General features: G+C 41.0%; 1 protein-coding gene across 6 annotated transcripts in view; it reads right to left on the bottom strand.

Annotated features, from left to right (window-relative positions):
- The window catches only part of LOC133044805 (dihydrodiol dehydrogenase 3), a 34,623-nt gene extending 18,912 nt beyond the window's left edge, over positions 1 to 15,711 (bottom strand). For 5 of the 6 annotated variants that reach the window (XR_009690059.1, XR_009690058.1, XM_061126558.1 and 2 more), the window contains exons 1-8: positions 15,560 to 15,711; positions 13,571 to 13,738; positions 4,611 to 4,727; positions 3,252 to 3,329; positions 2,700 to 2,822; positions 1,579 to 1,688; positions 532 to 697; positions 256 to 338 (exon numbers count right to left, since the gene is read on the bottom strand). Coding sequence is in view for 4 of the 6 variants with exons in the window: in XM_061126558.1 (XP_060982541.1) it covers positions 256 to 338; positions 532 to 697; positions 1,579 to 1,688; positions 2,700 to 2,822; positions 3,252 to 3,329; positions 4,611 to 4,727; positions 13,571 to 13,738; positions 15,560 to 15,643 (929 nt within the window). In the remaining 2 variants the exon portion in view is untranslated. The remainder of the gene's footprint in view (positions 1 to 255; positions 339 to 531; positions 698 to 1,578; positions 1,689 to 2,699; positions 2,823 to 3,251; positions 3,330 to 4,610; positions 4,728 to 13,570; positions 13,739 to 15,559) is intronic. The other variant, XM_061126559.1, reaches the window with a different exon arrangement.
- Positions 15,712 to 18,887: the final 3,176 nt, after the last annotated feature.

Raw genomic sequence — 18,887 nt, 5'->3', positions numbered from 1 at the left:
ACAGGGATGAGTGGCACAAAGTAGTGAATTAACCACCATGTCATCTCGGGGCTGGCCTGGGCCCCAATCACATTTCTGTTGGCCAGAGATGGAGCCTTGGAGGAAACCTCTGGTCTGAGGTCTGCAGGAAGCCCCTGGTTTACTCCTATGCTGGAAATTAGGACTGTCTCCCTGAAACTAAATTTTGAAAAAACTTAGTTCCCTGTTGGACTGCCTGCTACAGAAAACTGTGTGAAACATCTGCAAATCACTTACATTTGTATCTCATTATATCTTAAATTGCCGTTGAGGCCATCGATTGCTTTCATGTCCTCTGGAGTCAGTTCAAAATCAAACACCTGGAAGGAAGGAAGACTCACATTAACCTCTCCCCGCAAGGAGCCAGTCTTCCCCTAGGGGCTGGAGGACTTTCCAACTGGATGGGGACAAGAAGAGGGGACAGGGAAGCCATATCTGTCCTCAGTTGGACAAAGAATGACCCTTGTGAAAGATATTCCTTAGGAGCTCTCTGCCCACAGCCCCACTCATCACCTGTATGTTCTCTTTGATCCGCTTCTTGTTGTAACTCTTGGCCAGAACCACAACCCCACGTTGTATCTGGTAGCGAAGGGCAACCAGAGCTGGGGTTTGCTTGTGTTTTTTGGCAATGGCAGAGAGAACCGGGTCCTCCAAGAGATAGGGGAGGTTTGGGTTCACCCTGGAAGGAAATTCAGAAATGCTGAGGAGCTGAGACTTATTTGTGAGGCGACTTCCCAAACAGACCAAGTAGGTCCACTCTAGACAGTGCTTCTCAAAGTGTGGTCCATGGACCAACATCATCAGCATCGCTTGGGATCTTGTTAGAAATACAAATTCCATGGCTGAGCTGAAGACCAACTGCATCAGAACCGCAACTGTGTCACCTCCCATTCTGTGTTTACAGAGCTATGCAGGTGATTTGGATGCATTTTTGAGTTAAGACCAGTGCTGCCAAAACAGGTGGATTTTATTTCTTCTTTACTTTTTTTCCTCTTTAACCACCATGAATAGAAAAAGAGAAGGAAAAGACTAGGATTTTTTTTTTTTTTTTTTTTTTTTTTTGCTTTTCACTTTTCTAGGGTATTGATCAAAATTGAATAGTCTCAAAATGAGAGCAATTCATTTCACCATTAGTCTTCTATGGATGTTTAAAAAAAATGCTTCATATTGGAATTTTTTCTATCATGATAGATTTGGGAGTTGCATATTACTATCCCAATTTTAAACATAAGGTAAGTGAGGCTAGAAATGCATATTTTTAGAAATCTGTTCATTAGTTAATAGATAAGTAAATCATGACATACACTTGTGTCTTTGGTCTCAAAGAGGGATTATATAGAGATTTTAATATGGACACTTGTTCCTAATGAACCTACAAGACTAATACAATGTAGAAAAATTGTCTGGGAGCTGGGAAAAATAGAAGAGAAGAATTCTTTCCCTCCTTACCCTTTCTCCCCTCTGCCTATGAGAGTTACCTGAGTACTGTACAATTTAAACTATTTCATCAAAAACTGAATTTTAGGGAAACTCCTACTTGTCTTCAATAGGATTCAGTACCATTCTTTTATTCGTTGGGATCCCAGAGCACCATAGGCAACAAGAACAATATCATGTGACTTGCAGAAATCCAACAGTTTGCTCTGGTTGAGATAAGGGTGACATTCCACCTGCAGAATGCCAACAAAGAAGAGTGTCAGATTATATGAAAAGGTAATATTAACAGGACAGAGGCAGATCAAAAGTTTAAAAGGTGCTAAGGGGAAAACTACAACTTAAATGTAAACTGGCAATATCAACATCAAGAGAAAAATAGAGAAAATTGTGTTTATATAGTTAATTTTATGATAGACACGGGTGGGAGAACCAATCCAAGATGGAGAAAATCACAAGGTGGGCTCTACATTTGAGTAAATGTTTCAGAGTAAATATTTCATCTAGTGTTAGCATCACCATGATCCTTTACCTTCACCCTCAAACCTGGATGATTTTCATCATCTCCAGCACATTTTTCTGTACTGTGCTGCTTGCTTCTGTACTGTACTCATAAATGCCACGACACCAAGACTAAGGATTCAATCATTCAAACCCCATACAAACTCTGAAACCCATCTTATATGATGTTTCTTTGGTGGTGGTGGTTTAGTTGTTAGGTCCTATCCAACTCTTGCAACCCCCATGAACTGTAGCCCGCCAGGCTCCTCTGTTCATGGGATTTCCCAGGCAAGAATACTGGAGTGAGTTGCCTTTTCCTCATCCAGGGGATCTTCCTAACCCAGGGATGGAGACTGCTTCTCCTTCAATGCAGACAGAGTCTTTACTGATGCTCCAGTTGGGAAACTCATATATTCATTGTCTTTCTTCCTGTACACAGTTCCCTCTGGGCACTTTCACATCAATTTCTGGTCATGCTTTCAGCTCAGGAAAACATCTCCTTCCTTTAGTTCTGCAGGTCTAGTCTAACCCCCTTCCCCTCCATTACCTTCCCTCAGTCCCCACCACAATTTAACAGGAAGGTCTCCCACATTTTCTACCCAGACATTATCAGACACAGATAACCATTGTGTGTCCTAGTCTCTAAAATCTTCTGCCCACAAAGTAGGGGAGGACAGACAGACATCAGGCTCCAGGGCAAGAAGGAGGTTTTGAAGAGCAGGAGGGAGAGGAGCCGAGCTGCTCACCTGGTTGCAGACGGGCTTGTACTTGAGCCCCGGCTTGTTCAGAATCTTCTCCAGCTGCTTGTGGTTGAAGTTGGACACCCCAATGGACTTGGTCAACCCTGCGTCCTTACACTTCTCCAGGGCCTGGGAGGGAGGGGTGGTGAACAGTCATGAACAGTCACTTGGAATGGGCAATAGAACAAGAATAAAGGCTGAAAAACAATCCGTAAAAAATGTCTTCTCTCAAGAATTAGCATTGATTATAAGGAAGGAAAAGGGGGAAGAAGGTAATGACACAAGAAGAATTACCATCTCTTCTTAAGAAAAACCTCAGAGAAGACATATCACATGGAAGGAAATATATATTTGTTTTACTGGCCAAAATTCTCCTGCTCTATTCCTCTCTGTGAACATTTCAGCAATGGTTTCCTCTCCCACAACCCTAGCATCACAAGCCTTAGATTCATGAACTGCTGAGTCTGATGGTCCACAGCCCATTCTCACAGGTGGAAGAAAGGAAGGAGCTGCCCCCTCTCCTGGTTCCTCCCCTGGTTCTCTCCTCCCCAGACTTACCTCCCACGTGTGACAGAGATCCACTGAGTCAAATATTGGTTTTCCATTTTCATCTGTTGGAAAAATTGCTTCCCCTGGCTGGAATGGAAGCAGTCATTTTAGAGATGTCACAAAGTAATTTCTCCACATTTAGCCAGCCTGCCAGGCACCAGGGATTAAATCTTCATGAGGTAGGTTTACAAGTTTCTAGATACTAATATTTGCAGTGATTGCATATGGAGTTGTAAGCAATGTCTTTAGAGGGAGGCTTATTCTAATCTCTTATACATACTATCTGTTGTAATAAATATAATTTTTCTATATCTTAATAGGATTCATAGTATCTTATGTGAATTTTGTTTGTTTCCTGTACTTGCCTCTTTTGAAATGCCTCTTTTGAGCTGGGAGTGGCAGTAAGCTACATGGCCTTATTTCCAGAATAAAAATTGCAACCTTGACCTGGACTAGATAATCAGACTTCCTTTTCCCTCTGAGCATCTGATTCCCTAGGGCAGGCATGTGAACTAGCAAGGCTCCCCTTAAGTTGATATGGAATGTGGGCGATCCAGACATGCTTTCAAATGTTCATGACCATGAGCTTTCAGCTATCCCAAAGCCATATTGGCACCAATGGAAAATGTTCAGTAAAAGTAAAGCAAACCTAGAGGATTGCCTTGATAAAGGTTGTTGTTGTTGTTGTTGTTGTTGTTGTTGTTGTTATTGTTGTTGTTTTAAAAAGACATTTCTGAAGATTACTGCAAATCCTTAGATCTCCATGGTTGGGACCTGCCATCTACATAGTTTTCCAAGCTATTTTTCATCAGATAGCTTGAGTAGATTTCTATAACTTAAAATCAAGAGTTCTACATGATACAGCTCTTAGTGGTTGAGTGCAGTCTACAAACATTGTGAAAACGGACATCAGTGTAGGCAAGGCTTCCCAAGTCCCAATATAGGGTGGGAGGTTTAGACTTATCCAGAAAGAGCACTACCAAATCTGCTCCACTTGAAAAAGCAGATAAACTCATCATGTTCAATGTAAGGCAGTGTCAAGCTCACCATGACTGCACCAAACTCTGGATTCATGAAATCCACGGAGACTCAAGCATCATAATCTTGACTGTGCGTTGAACTTGCCTACTTTTATTTTCACAAGTTTTTTAGTCAGATTATTTAACTCCTTTCTCTGGGAGGCAGGTAACATATTCAAAGAAACTCAGTAAAAAGATGATCACAAATGATTATTTGGGAGGATTCTGCTGTAGTGAGGGCTTCCCTACAACCTACTAAAAAATCTTGTCAACCATTCATGCAAGTTTATAAGCATTCTGAGGCAAGAAAAAATATATATGTGATTGATTTTAAAAATAGATTGCCAACCTTCAGAGCCACTGGAAAATGAATAATATAGAGATCGACATAGTCCAGTTGAAGATTATTCAGTGACTTTTCCAAGGCTGGTCGGACCAACTCTGGACGAAGGGAAGTGGACCAAAGCTGCAGAGGTTAAACAATAGAAACTGTGTTAAATTAATTCTTTAGGTAATTTTGTGGGGGGCATGAGGGGCCCTAAATGAGAGGCTGAATAGATCTTAGTTCCCTAATTAGGGATGGAACCCAGGTCCATGGCAATAATACACTGAGTCCTAACCACTGGACCCTCAGGGAATTCCAATACTTCAGGTAATCTTTTTTCTTCTTTCATCTAATATTTAGACAATTGGGGGCTTCCCTGGTGGCTGAGACAGTAAAGAATCTGCCTGCAATGCAGGAGACCCAGGCTTGATCCCTGGGTTGGGAAGATCCCCTGGAGAAGGGAATGGCAACCCACTCCAGTATTCTTACCTGGAGAAGGTCCCCTGGAGAAGGAGACCCACTGCAGTATTCTTGCCTGGAGAATTCCATGGATAGAGGAACCTAGCAGGCTATGTCCATGGGGTCACAAAGAGATGGACACAACTGATGGGCTATGCCTAACACTTCAAACATTTTTACTGATTAAAACAAATGACCTCAAGAAAGATGCTCATTTTCCTTTTGAGGTCCTTTTTGATCTAACTTACCCATGTAAGCTTTATTATTTGCTTAAATTATCATCAGTTGAATCAGGCAGGTTCTTACATCAGTCACAATGGAGTGAAATGAAGGAAGAGATAAAAAGAATTATTGAAAAATTACCATGTTCATCATCTGAATTAGGTTTGATAAAACATGAAACCTGCTCATAAACTTGCTCTAACTGGATCAAACAATCATATCTCTCAGAATTAATTAATATCTTTCTGTTTGCATAACTGTAGGGAAAAGACCTTGAACATATTAACATGGACAGAAGATAAGTCAAGACACATTGGCTAGATCTTGTGTGATACATAAAGTGCCTGTCCTAATGCTCCTATACTGACAGATTTAAGAACTGATTCAGAATGAGAAGAAATTCTAGAAAGTCTACCAGGTGATAAGGAAAGCTATAATCTGATAACTGTTCTGTCTGATTCGTTCACCCATACTAAATCACATTGCTCTAGTATAGGCTCAGAGAAGCAAGTGGCTAATTTAAAATTAAAATTTCAAGATGGCGGAGGAGTAGGACGGGGAGACCACTTTCTCTCCTACAAATTCATCAAAAGAATAACTGAACGCAGAGCAAACTTCGCAAAACAACTTCTGATCGCTAGCTGAGGTCATCAGGCACCCAGAAAAGCAGCCCATTGTCTTCGAAAGGAGGTAGGACAAAATATAAAAGATAAAAAGTGAGACAAAAGAGCTAAGGACGGAGATCCGTCCCGGGAAGTCTTAGGCGGCATTGCTTGGGGTAGGGTCCGGGCCTGAGTGCCCTGAGGACAATTGGAGGGAGCTTCTGTGAGTTGCCAACTTGAACTGTGGGAGACCAAAAGAGAGAGAGTAAATTAACCGGCCCCAACACACTGCCGGCCGTTCGCAGAACAAAGAGACCGAGAAAATCCAGAGAAGAGCTCGCAGGCTGCGGACCGGCCCAGCCCCGCCGGAGGCAGGAGGCAGGGGGGAGGGGAAGGTCGTGGCGAGACACAGGGCGCAGGCACCCGACCGGCGCGGGCGGAGACTGGGGCTGGGGACGCGGAGGGCAGAAGGCGCAAGCACCCGACTGGCGCCAGCGGAAACTGAGACTGGGTCCGTGGAAGGGAGTGGGTGCGCCACACCTGGGGAGAGTGCGCCCAACAAGCCCCTGGCTGCCTGGACCGCTCTGACGGGGAAGGCACTGAGAGCAGGTGCAGCTTTTCGTTCCGCGCTTTTGTGGAACACCCGAGGGCTGGAACCTGGCGCAGTGCAGGGCGCGCTCCATATAGAACAGCCGGGAGCCTGAGCAGCGCAGACGGAGAAAGCAGCACCAGCCCCTCCCGGCAGCGCCAGCCCCTCCCCACAGCGACAGCCCCTCCCTGCAGCGCCAGCCCCTCCTGGCAGCACAAGCCCCTCGCCACAAAGCGACGGAACTAGCTACTTGAATAAGAGTCCACCTCCGCCCGCCTGTGTCAGGGCAGAAATGAGGCTCTGAAGAGACTGGCAAACAGAAGCCAAATAAACAAAGGGAACCACTTCAGAAGGGACTGGTGCAACAGATTAAAATCCCTCTAGAAAACACTGACTACACCGGAAGGGGCCTGTAGATATCGAGAAGCATAAGCTGGAACGAGGAGCTATCTGAAACTGAGCCGAACCCACACTGACTGCAACAGCTTCAGAAAAACTCCTAGATATAATTTTACTTTTTTCTCTTTTTTTTTTCTTTTTTATTTTTTCTCTTTTATTTTCCTTTAAAATCCCCTATTACTCCCACATTACTCCTTAACTTTCGTTTCCATAGATTTTTACGATTTTTTTAATTAGGGAAAAAAAAAATTTTTTTTTCTTTTCTTTTTTTTTTTCTTTTTCTTGCTTTTTTTTTCTTTTTTCTTCTTTTTTTCTTTCCTTTTTCTCTTCTATTTTCTATTTTTGTTTTTCTCTTATTTCTTTTAAAGTCCTCTAGTACTCCTCTACTACTCCTTAATTTTCATTTTCAATACACTATAACCTTACAAAAAAAAAAAAAGAAGAAGAAGAGAAGCCCTATTTTTAAACCGAAGATTATTCTCTCCCAATCTCGACTCTCTGTTTTCTACCTCAGAACACCTCTATTTCCTCCTTTCCCCTTCTCTTCCCAATCCAATTCTGTGAATATTTGTAGGTGACTGGGCTACGGAGAACACTCTGGGAACAGACAGCTGCGTAGATCTGTCTCTCTCCTCTTGAGTCCCCTTTTTTCTCCTCCTGCTCATCTCTATCTCCCTCCTCCCTCTCCTCTTCTTCATGTAACTCTGTGAACCTCTCTGGGTGTCCCTAACAGGGGAGAATCTTTTAGCCATTAACCTAGAGTTTTCTTATCAGGGCTGTATAGTTGGAGAAGTCCTGAGACTACAGGAAGAATAAAACTGAAATCCAGAGGCAGGAGACTTGAGCCCCAAACCTGAGAACACCAGAAAACTCCTGACTACATGGAACTTTAAGTAATAAGTGACTGTCCAAAAGCCTTCATACCTACACTGAAACCAACCACCACCCAAGAGCCAATAAGTTTTAGAGCAATGCATACCACACAAATTCTCCAGCAACGCAGGAACATAGCCCTGAACATCAACATACAGGCTGCCCAAGGTCACACCTAACACATAGACCCATCTCAAAACTCATTATTGGGCACTCCATTGCTCTCCAAAGAGAAGAAATCAAGTTCCACGCACCAGAACACTGACACAAGCTTCCCTAACCAGGAAACCTTGACAAGCCAATCGTCTAACCCCACCCACTGGGTTAATCCTCCTCAATAAAAAGGAACCACAGACCTCCAGAATACAGAAAGCCCACTCCAGATACAGCAATCTAAACAAGATGAAAAGGCAAAGAAATACCCAACAGGTAAAGGAACATGAAAAATGCCCACCAAGTCAAACAAAAGAGGAGGAGATAGGGAATCTACCTGAAAAAGAATTTAGAATAATGATAATAAAAATGATCCAAAATCTTGAAAACAAAATGGAGTTACAGATAAATAGCCTGGAAACAAAGATTGAAAAGATTCAAGAAATGTTTCATAAAGACCTAGAAGAAATAAAAAAGAGTCAATTAAAAATGAATAATGCAATGAATGAGATCAAAAACACTTTGGAGGGAACCAAGAGTAGAATAATGGAGGCAGAAGATAGGACAAGTGAGGGAGAAGATAAAATTGTGGAAATAAATGAAGCAGAGAGGAAAAAAGAAAAAAGGATCAAAAGAAATGAGGACAACCTCAGGGACCTCTGGGACACTGTGAAATGCCCCAACATTCGAATCATAGGAGTTCCAGAAGAAGAAGACAAAAAGAAAGGCCATGAGAAAATACTGGAGGAGATAATAGCTGAAAACTTCCCTAAAATGGGGAAGGAAATAGCCACCCAAATCCAAGAAACCCAGAGAGTCCCAAACAGGATAAACCCAAGGCGAAACACCCCAAGACATATTAATCAAATTAACAAAGATCAAACACAAAGAACAAATATTAAAAGCAACAAGGGAGAAACAACAAATAACACACAAAGGGATTCCCATAAGGATAACAGCTGATCTATCAATAGAAACCCTCCAGGCCAGAAGGGAATGGCAGGACGTACTGAAAGTAATGAAAGAGAATAACCTACAACCTAGATTACTGTACCCAGCAAGGATCTCATTCAGATATGAAGGAGAATTCAAAAGCTTTACAGATAAGCAAAAGCTGAGAGAATTCAGCACCACCAAACCAGCTCTTCAACAAATGCTAAAGGATCTTCTCTAGACAGGAAATGCAGAAAGGTTGTATAAACGTGAACCCAAAACAACAAAGTAAATGGCAACGGGACCACACCTATCAATAATTACCTTAAATGTAAATGGGTTGAATGCCCCAACCAAAAGACAAAGATTGGCTGAATGGATACAAAAACAAGACCCCTATATATGCTGTCTAGAAGAGACCCACCTCAAAACAAGAGACACATACAGACTAAAAGTGAAGGGCTGGAAAAAAATATTTCATGCAAACAGAGACCAAAAGAAAGCAGGAGTCGCAATACTCATATCAGATAAAATAGACTTTCAAATAAAGGATGTGAAAAGAGACAAAGAAGGACACTACATAATGATCAAAAGATCAATCAAAGAAGAAGATATAACAATTATAAATATATATGCACCCAACATAGGAGCACCGCAATATGTGCGGCAAACACTAACTAGTATGAAAGAGGAAATTAATAGTAACACAACAATAGTTGGAGACTTTAATACCCCACTCACAACTATGGATAGATCAACTAAACAGAAAATTAACAAGGAAACACAAACCTTAAATGACACAATGGACCAGCTAGAGCTAATTGATATCTATAGGGCATTTCACCCCAAAACAATCAACTTCACCTTTTTCTCAAGTGCACACGGAACCTTCTCCAGAATAGATCACATCCTGGGCCATAAATCTGGTCTTGGAAAATTCAAAAAAATTGAACTCATTCCAGTCATCTTTTCTGACCACAGTGCAGTAAGATTAGATCTCAAGTACAGGAAAAAAATTGTTAAAAATTCAAACACATGGAGGCTAAATAACACGCTTCTGAATAACCAACAAATCATAGAAGAAATCAAAAAAGAAATCAAAATATGTATAGAAATGAATGAAAATGAAAACACAACAACCCAAAACCTATGGGACACTGTAAAAGCAGTGCTAAGGGGAAGGTTCATAGCATTACAGGCTTACATCAAGAAACAAGAAAAAAGCCAAATAAATAACCTAACCCTACACCTAAAGCAACTAGAGAAGGAAGAAATGAAGAACCCCAGGGTTAGCAGAAGGAAAGAAATCTTAAAAATTAGGGTAGAAATAAATGCAAAAGAAACTAAAGAGACCATAGCAAAAATCAACAAAGATAAAAGCTGGTTTTTTCAAAAAATAAACAAAATTGACAAACCATTAGCAAGACTCATTAAGAAACAAAGAGAGAAGAACCAAATTAACAAAATTAGAAATGAAAATGGAGAGATCACAACAGACAACATTGAAATACAAAGGATCATAAGAGACTACTATCAGCAGCTCTATACCAATAAAATGGACAACTTGGATGAAATGGACAAATTCTTAGAAAAGTATAACCTTCCAAAACTGAACCAGGAAGAAATAGAAGATCTTAACAGACCCATCACAAGCAAGGAAATCGAAACTGTAATCAAAAATCTTGCAGCAAACAAAAGCCCAGGACCAGATGGCTTCACAGCTGAATTCTACCAAAAATTTAGAGAAGAGCTAACACCTATCTTACTCAAACTCTTCCAGAAAATTGCAGAGGAAGGTAAGCTTCCAAACTCATTCTATGAGCACACCATCACCCTAATTCCAAAACCAGACAAAGATGCCACAAAAAAAGAAAACTACAGGCCAATATCACTGATGAACATAGATGCAAAAATCCTTAACAAAATTCTAGCAAACAGAATCCAACAACATTTTAAAAAAATCGTACACCATGACCAAGTGGGCTTTATCCCAGGAATGCAAGGATTCTTTAATATCCGCAAATCAATCAATGTAATACACCACATTAACAAATTGAAAGATAAAAACCATATGACTATCTCAATAGATGCAGAGAAAGCCTTTGACAAAATTCAACACTCATTTATGATTAAAACTCTCCAAAAAGCAGGAATAGAAGGAACATACCTCAACATAATAAAAGCTATATATGACAAACCCACAGCAAGCATCACCCTCAATGGTGAAAAATTGAAAGCATTTCCCCTGAAATCAGGAACAAGACAAGGGTGCCCACTCTCACCATTACTATTCAACATAGTGTTGGAAGTTCTGGCCACAGCAATCAGGGCAGAAAAAGAAGTAAAAGGAATCCAGATAGGAAAAGAAGAAGTGAAACTCTCGCTGTTTGCAGATGACATGATCCTCTATATAGAAAACCCTAAAGACTCTACCAGAAAATTACTAGAGTTAATCAATGAATACAGTAAAGTTGCAGGATATAAAATTAACACACAGAAATCCCTTGCATTCCTATATACTAACAATGAGAAAACAGAAAGAGAAATTAAGGAAACAATATCACCATTGCAACAAAAAGAATAAAATACTTAGGAGTATATCTACCTAAAGAAACAAAAGACCTATACATAGAAAACTATAAAACACTGATGAAAGAAATCAAAGAGGACACAAACAGATGGAGAAACATACCGTGTTCATGGATTGGAAGAATCAATAATGTCAAAATGGCTATTCTACCCAAAGCAGTCTATAGATTCAATGCAATCCCTATCAAGCTACCAACGGTATTTTTCCACAGAACTAGACCAAAGAATTTCACAATTTGTATGGAAATACAAAAAACCTCGAATAGCCAAAATAATCTTGAGAAAGAAGAATGGAACTGGAGGAATCAACCTGCCTGACTTCAGACTGTACTACAAAGCCACAGTCATCAAGACAGTATGGTACTGGCACAAAGACAGAAATATAGATCAATGGAACAGAATAGAAAGCCCAGAGATAAATCCACCAACCTATGGACACCTTATCTTTGACAAAGGAGGCAAGGATATACAATGGAAAAAAGACAACCTCTTTAACAAGTGGTGCTGGGAAAACTGGTCAACCACTTGTAAAAGAATGAAACTAGAACACTTTCTAACACCATACACAAAAATAAACTCAAAATGGATTAAAGATCTAAATGTAAGACCAGAAACTATAAAACTCCTAGAGGAGAACATAGACAAAACACTCTCAGACATAAACCACAGCAAGATCCTCTATGACCCACCTCCTAGAATATTGGAAATAAAAGCAAAACTAAACAAATGGGACCTAATGAAACTTAAAAGCTTTTGCACTACAAAGGAAACTATAAGTAAGGTGAAAAGACAGCCCTCGGATTGGAGAAAATAATAGCAAATGAAGAAACAAACAAAGGTTTAATCTCAAAAATATGCAAGCAACTCCTGCAGCTCAATTCCAGAAAAATAAATGACCCAATCAAAAAATGGGCCAAAGAACTAAACAGACATTTCTCCAAAGAAGACATACAGATGGCTAACAAACACATGAAAAGATGCTCAACATCACTCATTATTAGAGAAATGCAAATCAAAACCACAATGAGGTACCATTACAGGCCAGTCAGGATGGCTGCTATCCAAAAGTCTACAAGCAATAAATGCTGGAGAGGCTGTGGAGAAAAGGGAACCCTCTTACACTGTTGGTGGGAATGCAAACTAGTACAGCCGCTATGGAGAACAGTGTGGAGATTCCTTAAAAAACTGGAAATAGAACTGGCATATGACCCAGCAATCCCACTCCTGAGCATACACACTGAGGAAACCAGATCTGAAAGAGACACGTGCACCCCAATGTTCATCACAGCAGTGTTTATAATAGCCAGGACATGGAAGCAACCTAGATGCCCATCAGCAGATGAATGGATAAGGAAGCTGTGGTACATATACACCATGGAATATTACTCAGCCTTTAAAAAGAATTCATTTGAACCAGTCCTAATGAGATGGATGAAGCTGTAGCCCCTTATACAGAGTGAAGTAAGCCAGAAAGATAAAGAACATTACAGCATACTAACACATATATATGGAATTTAGAAAGATGGTAACGACAACCCTATATGCAAAACAGAAAAAGAGACACAGAAGTACAGAACAGACTTTTGAACTCTGTGGGAGAATATGAGGGTGGGATATTTCAAAAGAACAGCATGTATACTATCTATGGTGAAACAGATCACCAGCCCAGGTGGGATGCATGAGACAAGTGCTCCAGCCTGGTGCACTGGGAGGACCCGGGGGAATCGGGTGGAGAGGGAGGTGGGAGCAGTGATCGGGATGGGGAATACGTGTAAATCCATGGCTGATTCATAGCAATGTATGACAAAACCCACTGAAATATTGTGAAGTGATTGGCTTCCAACTAATAAAAAAATAAATAAATAAAAAACAAAAAAAAAAATAAAAAATAAAAAGATAACACAAAATGTTGGTTGGATTTGCATGAAAACTGAAAAAAAAAATTAAAATTTGAACACACTGATGAAGAGAAGGATATAATCACACTCTTCCTTTGGTGGGGGAGTATGGTTTGGTGGAGAAGGATATTAGATTTAATATATAAATATGTGTGAAAAAAAGTTGTATGAATAAGCACCATTGACCAAACAACTACTGATCCTATTACCTATTGTCCCCTGCACACAATCACTTACACACATGTGCACACACAAAACACACAGCACCTTTGAAGTGTAGAATATGTCTTCTCTCTTCACAGTTCCATTGGCAATCTTGCTTCGAATGGCCTGGCCAACCTGCTCTTCATTTTGGTACAAATGAGCACTGTCAATATGGCGGAACCCAGCCTCTATAGCAAATTTGGTGACCTCCAGAGCTTCACTCTTAGGAACCTACATAAGCAAAAAAAAGTACAAGTTAAATGTCCACATGATTAAGAGATTGCTAAGGCCCAGGTTGACCTTCACAAGAACCCACTTTTTTGTGTGCCTTTGGTTAGTTCTGTATGTGTGGTGATGTACCCATGATATTTCCTGAACATTGTTGTTGCTTAGTCACCAAGTCGTGGCCAACTCTTTGAGACCTCAGAGACTACAGCACGTCAGACTTCCCTGTCTTTCACTATCTTCTGGAGTTTGCTCAAACTCATGTCCATTGGGTCAGTGATGTCATCCAACCATCTCATCATCTGTCGTCTGCTTCATTCCTAGTAAGTAACTAAACAGACACGCAGAAACATTTAATACCAGGCAATCAGTGGTTGATTGCTGGCATCAGATGACCCCAAGGCCACTTCAAGTTTCAGAGATTTGTTGGAAGAAATCATAAGACTCAGTATAAGGTTGTAGTCATGCATGGAAGCAACCTAGATGCCCATCAGCAGACGAATGGATAAGGAAGCTGTGGTACATATACACCATGGAATATTACTCAGCCATTAAAAAGAATTCATTTGAATCAGTTCTAATGAGATGGATGAAACTGGAGCCCATTATACAGAATGAAGTAAACCAGAAAGATAAAGAACATTACAGCATACTAACACATATATATGGAATTTAAAAAGATGGTAATGATAACCCTATATGCAAAACAGAAAAAGAGACACAGATGTACAGAACAGACTTTTGGACTCTGTGGGAGAAGGCGAGGGTGGGATGTTTCCAGAGAACAGCATCGAAACATGTATATTATTTATAGTGAAACAGATCACCAGCCCAGGTTGGAGGCATGAGACAAGTGCTCGGGCCTGGTGCACTGGGAAGACCCAGAGGGATCGGGTAGAGAGGGAAGTGGGAGGGGGGATTGGGATGGGGAATACATGTAAATCCATGGCTGATTCATGTCAATGTATGACAAAAATCACTACAATATTGTACAGTAATTAGCCTCCAACTAATAAAAATAAATGGAAAAAAAAAAGAGAGAGAGAGGTGAAGTAAACTGTGAAACCACTCTGAAACAATAAAAACTGTATCTATTCAAGGTGTACAAAGCTATGTTCTCATAAAAGATCCATTGTTGATGATCACCAACACTCCTCTTATGACCAAGCACTGAAAATTATACTTTAATAAAAACACATTACGACACCCAAGGAAACATTGCAAAACCTTGCCTGTAAGACTGTAGCTTATGCCCTCAAATGACACTGCATTTTCCGTTAGAAGAAGTTTCCAAATAGAAACAGAAGTACAGGCAAAATACAGCTGGAGTGTCTTGCCTAGCACCAAGCAGGCACCCCACAGTAGAAGAGATATTGTCTCCCATTAGTTTTCAGTCACCTCATTTTTGAGAACTTTTACCTTAAATATTTCTCTGGGTCATGTCTTTTCAGAAAGAGCAAAGAATTTTTGATCTAATTAAATACACAGAGAAACCCCATCATTGCAATCCCCCTCAAAGCAAAGCAGTTGACAGTGTTCTTGACAGCCAATCCTCTTGACACTCATCTCTTCTGCCAAGCTGGGAAAGAGGCAGAAACGGGAGGGGTACCCAGAGTAATCTGCAGATGAGCACACCCTCAGATCCTGATGCAGAGTGAAGACTGGATGCTCTCTCCCCTTTCACAAGACATGGTTCTAGCCTGGTTAGTGGAACCTCATGATCCTCCCAGAGTCACACAGGAGCTCAGTGCTTGACAACCCAAGTGCCTTCCTCTCATGTTACATTCACTTACTATTTATATCTCAACCCACAGCCACTAATGTTACCTCTGGAGGTGCAAAAGTTCCAAATCCCAGGACAGGAATGAAGTGGCCATCATTAAGCTTCACTTTCTGGCCTTTGGGATCCATTGCTTGTTGCTCCTCTGAGTAAGCAGGCTGATTTTTTTCTTCTGCCTTCAGAGGTTATAAATAACAGGAAGTTAACGCCCCAGCTGACTGTCCAATGTTAGCAGACACACTGTAGGAGGAGAACGATTAAACGAGTCCCACAGGGTAAGAGGAGTATTTAGCCACTTGGCTTGTTTGTTTCTTCTTATCAGAATTTCTTAAGTTATATAATGATGAGACGTGCAGAACAATTATTGACCGTATGTTACACCAAAACCTCCAATGCCAGTCATTTCATTTTTCTAATTAAGAAGCCCACTCTTGATCAAACATCATTTGAAACAACTATCTTGTAGTACATAAAAACACACAAGTCACATAATTTGAATGAATGCTTCATAAGCATTTTTCAAAATGTAATCCCTTAATAAAGAATAAAAATATCAAAAGAAAAAAAACTGCCTTTTTATATTTCTCACCAGTAAAATTATTTTTCTTTACAGACCTGTACTGGTGGAGGTTTAATTGCTAAGTCCTGTCTGACTCCTTTACAACCCCATGGACTGTAGCCTAGCAGGCTACTCTGTTCATGGAATTTCCCAGCAAGAATACTGGAGTGGGTTGCCATTTACTATACCACAGGAAATTCCTGACCCAGGGATCTAACTCACATCTCTTAAACTCCTGCATTGACAGGCAGTTTCTTTAACATTGAGCCACCTGGGAAGACCTTACAGATCTGACAAGGGTAAAATCCTGAAAAGGATACCAAAGCCACACATTTGGCAAGATGTTTATAGGAGATTAAATATTAATAATTATTGGATACCATGTGCAGTGTGCAAACAGACTCTGAGTGTTTATACCATGGACTTTGTTACATAATTTTTAAAAAACATTCATAATGTAGCTGACAAATATTTATATAATTTACTATCCTGCTCAACATTATTCATTAAAGGAAAACCTATGAACAACTGAAATTGCAACAAATTTGAGAAGAGTAAGGGAAATCATGATGTAGTACAAGGAGATGTTGTGAAGGAAAATACAGTTTAACACATAGAGTGATGTCTGCAAAATAGTGAGCTAGGAGGAGTGAAGTCTCCCTTGGAGAGGGAAGTATGGAAACAGAAAGCAGCTGGAAATGTCACAGGCATTCTGGGAAACAGCCAAACAAATATCTGCAGCAACAAAGGGAACACTCAACTAGGAAAGATCCAGAACTGTGGAAGGACATTTCCATGTGTTTTTATTCACATTCACCTCTCTGCTGACTTGTACAGTGGTGTCTTGATCTATAAACAGCAGCAATTCAGCACCCAGTTGCCTCCCTCAAAACAAACTGATGACAGAAATCCTTATGTGCAAAGTTCTCATCTATGTGGGGCTAACTGAAGACTGGTGTCCATTTCACTTAACTCTGAACTTAAACTGAAGAGCAGCTGGGGTGGCTCATTATAAGCTTCAGAGGGATTTGTATATGTGGGGACAGGGACAAGGGAGTAACGGTGGAGACACAAGACTAGACCATGCAAAACACTGAGTATAAAGCATGTGGATCTGGGGAATAGTAAGGCATTCACAAACAGTCATAAATTTCCCAGAAAGAGTCATTCATGGGTCAGCTATGTTGTTGAATCAGAAATGAACTCAGTTTCAGATGACACCATATTTATGGCAGAAAGTGAAGAAGAACTAAAGAGCCTCTTGATGAAAGTGAAAGAGCAGAGTGAAAAAGTTGGTTTAAGGCTCAACATTCAGAAAACTAAGATCTTGGCATCCGGTCCCATCATTTCATGACAAATAGATGGGGAAACAGTGGAAACAGTGGCTGATTTTATATTTTTGAGCTCCAAAATCACTGCAGATAGTGACTGCAGCCATGAAATTAAAAAACACTTACTCCTTGAAAGGAAAGTTATGACCAACCTAGACAGCATATTAAAAAGCAGAGACATTGCTTTGCCAACAAAGGTCCATCTAGTCAAGGCTATGGTTTTTCCAGTAATCATGTATGGATGTGAGAGTTGGGCTATAGAGAAAGCTGAGCACCAAAGAATTGATGCTTTTAAACTGTGGTGTTGGAGAAGACGCTTAAGAGTTCCTTGAACTGCAAGGAGACCAAATCAGTCCATCCTAAAGGAAATCAGTCGTGAATATTCGTTGGAAGTACTGATTCTGAAGCTGAAACTCCAATCCTTTGGCCACCTGATGCAAAGAGCTGACTCATTTGAAAGAGCTTGATGTTGGGAAAGATTGAAGGAGGGAGGAGGAGGTGACGACAGAGGATGAGATGGTTGGATGGCATCACCGACTCAATGGACATGAGTTTAAGCAAACTCCGGGAGTTGGTGATGGACAGGAAGGCCTAGCATACTGCAGTCCATGGGATTGCAAAGAGTCGGACACAACTGAGCAACTGAACTGAACTGAACTGCCCTTAGTTTCCTGTTGGGCTGACCCCAGGACCAGGCACATGGCATGCCACCTAGTGAAGGACAATCAGGATGTGGTACAAATCTGCAAACAGTGGGTGTGTTGTGCTTGTCCAAGTACCCAGTCATGAACATACAGAGGAAGAGAGAGAAAAGGCGTACAATAAAGAAAGGTGAAACAAGAAAGCTAAAAAAAGAGACAGAGTGGAAAAAGAGAGAATGACATGAGCCATGAAACTGTTGTTGTTATTGTTTAGTTGGCTAAGTCAAAACCGCTCTTTTGCGACACCATGGACGGTAGCCCTACAGGTTTCTCTGTCCATGGGATTCTACAGGCAAGAATACTGGAGTGGGCTGCCATTTCCTTTTCCAGTGGATCTTCCTCGACCTGAGATCCAACCCGCATCTACTGCATTGGCAGGCAGATTCTTTACCACTGCCCTATCTGGGAAGCCTGATCCATGAAAGGAAGAAAAGAAATCGGCACCAACTCTTCCTGAACAATCACGGGAGCCACCCTTAGTGAACAGTGAGTGTCACACACTGTCCTGGGGAGGAGCTCCAGGTGGGCAAGAGAACACTGAACTCAGCTCCCCCAGGAGCACATCAGGGTCACATCTCACAAAAACACGTGACACCAGCAGGAAGCCTTGTCCACACCAGGACTATAAAGAACTGTTCTCACAGAGCTGGGTGGGAAGGGAAGAGAAGCCGGCAGATCAGAATGGAGCCCCAGGAAGGGCCCCAGACGAGAAGAAGGGATAGGGACGCAGAGGTCCTCCCTGGAGAGACCCGTGCACACCATGCACTGGGCACAGCAGCCCTGG

Source organism: Dama dama, chromosome 23, assembly GCF_033118175.1.
Source record: "Dama dama isolate Ldn47 chromosome 23, ASM3311817v1, whole genome shotgun sequence".
Classification (NCBI taxonomy): Eukaryota; Metazoa; Chordata; class Mammalia; order Artiodactyla; family Cervidae; genus Dama; species Dama dama.
Note: the sequence above shows the minus strand (reverse complement) of the source record. Positions and strands in the feature narration are given on the sequence as shown.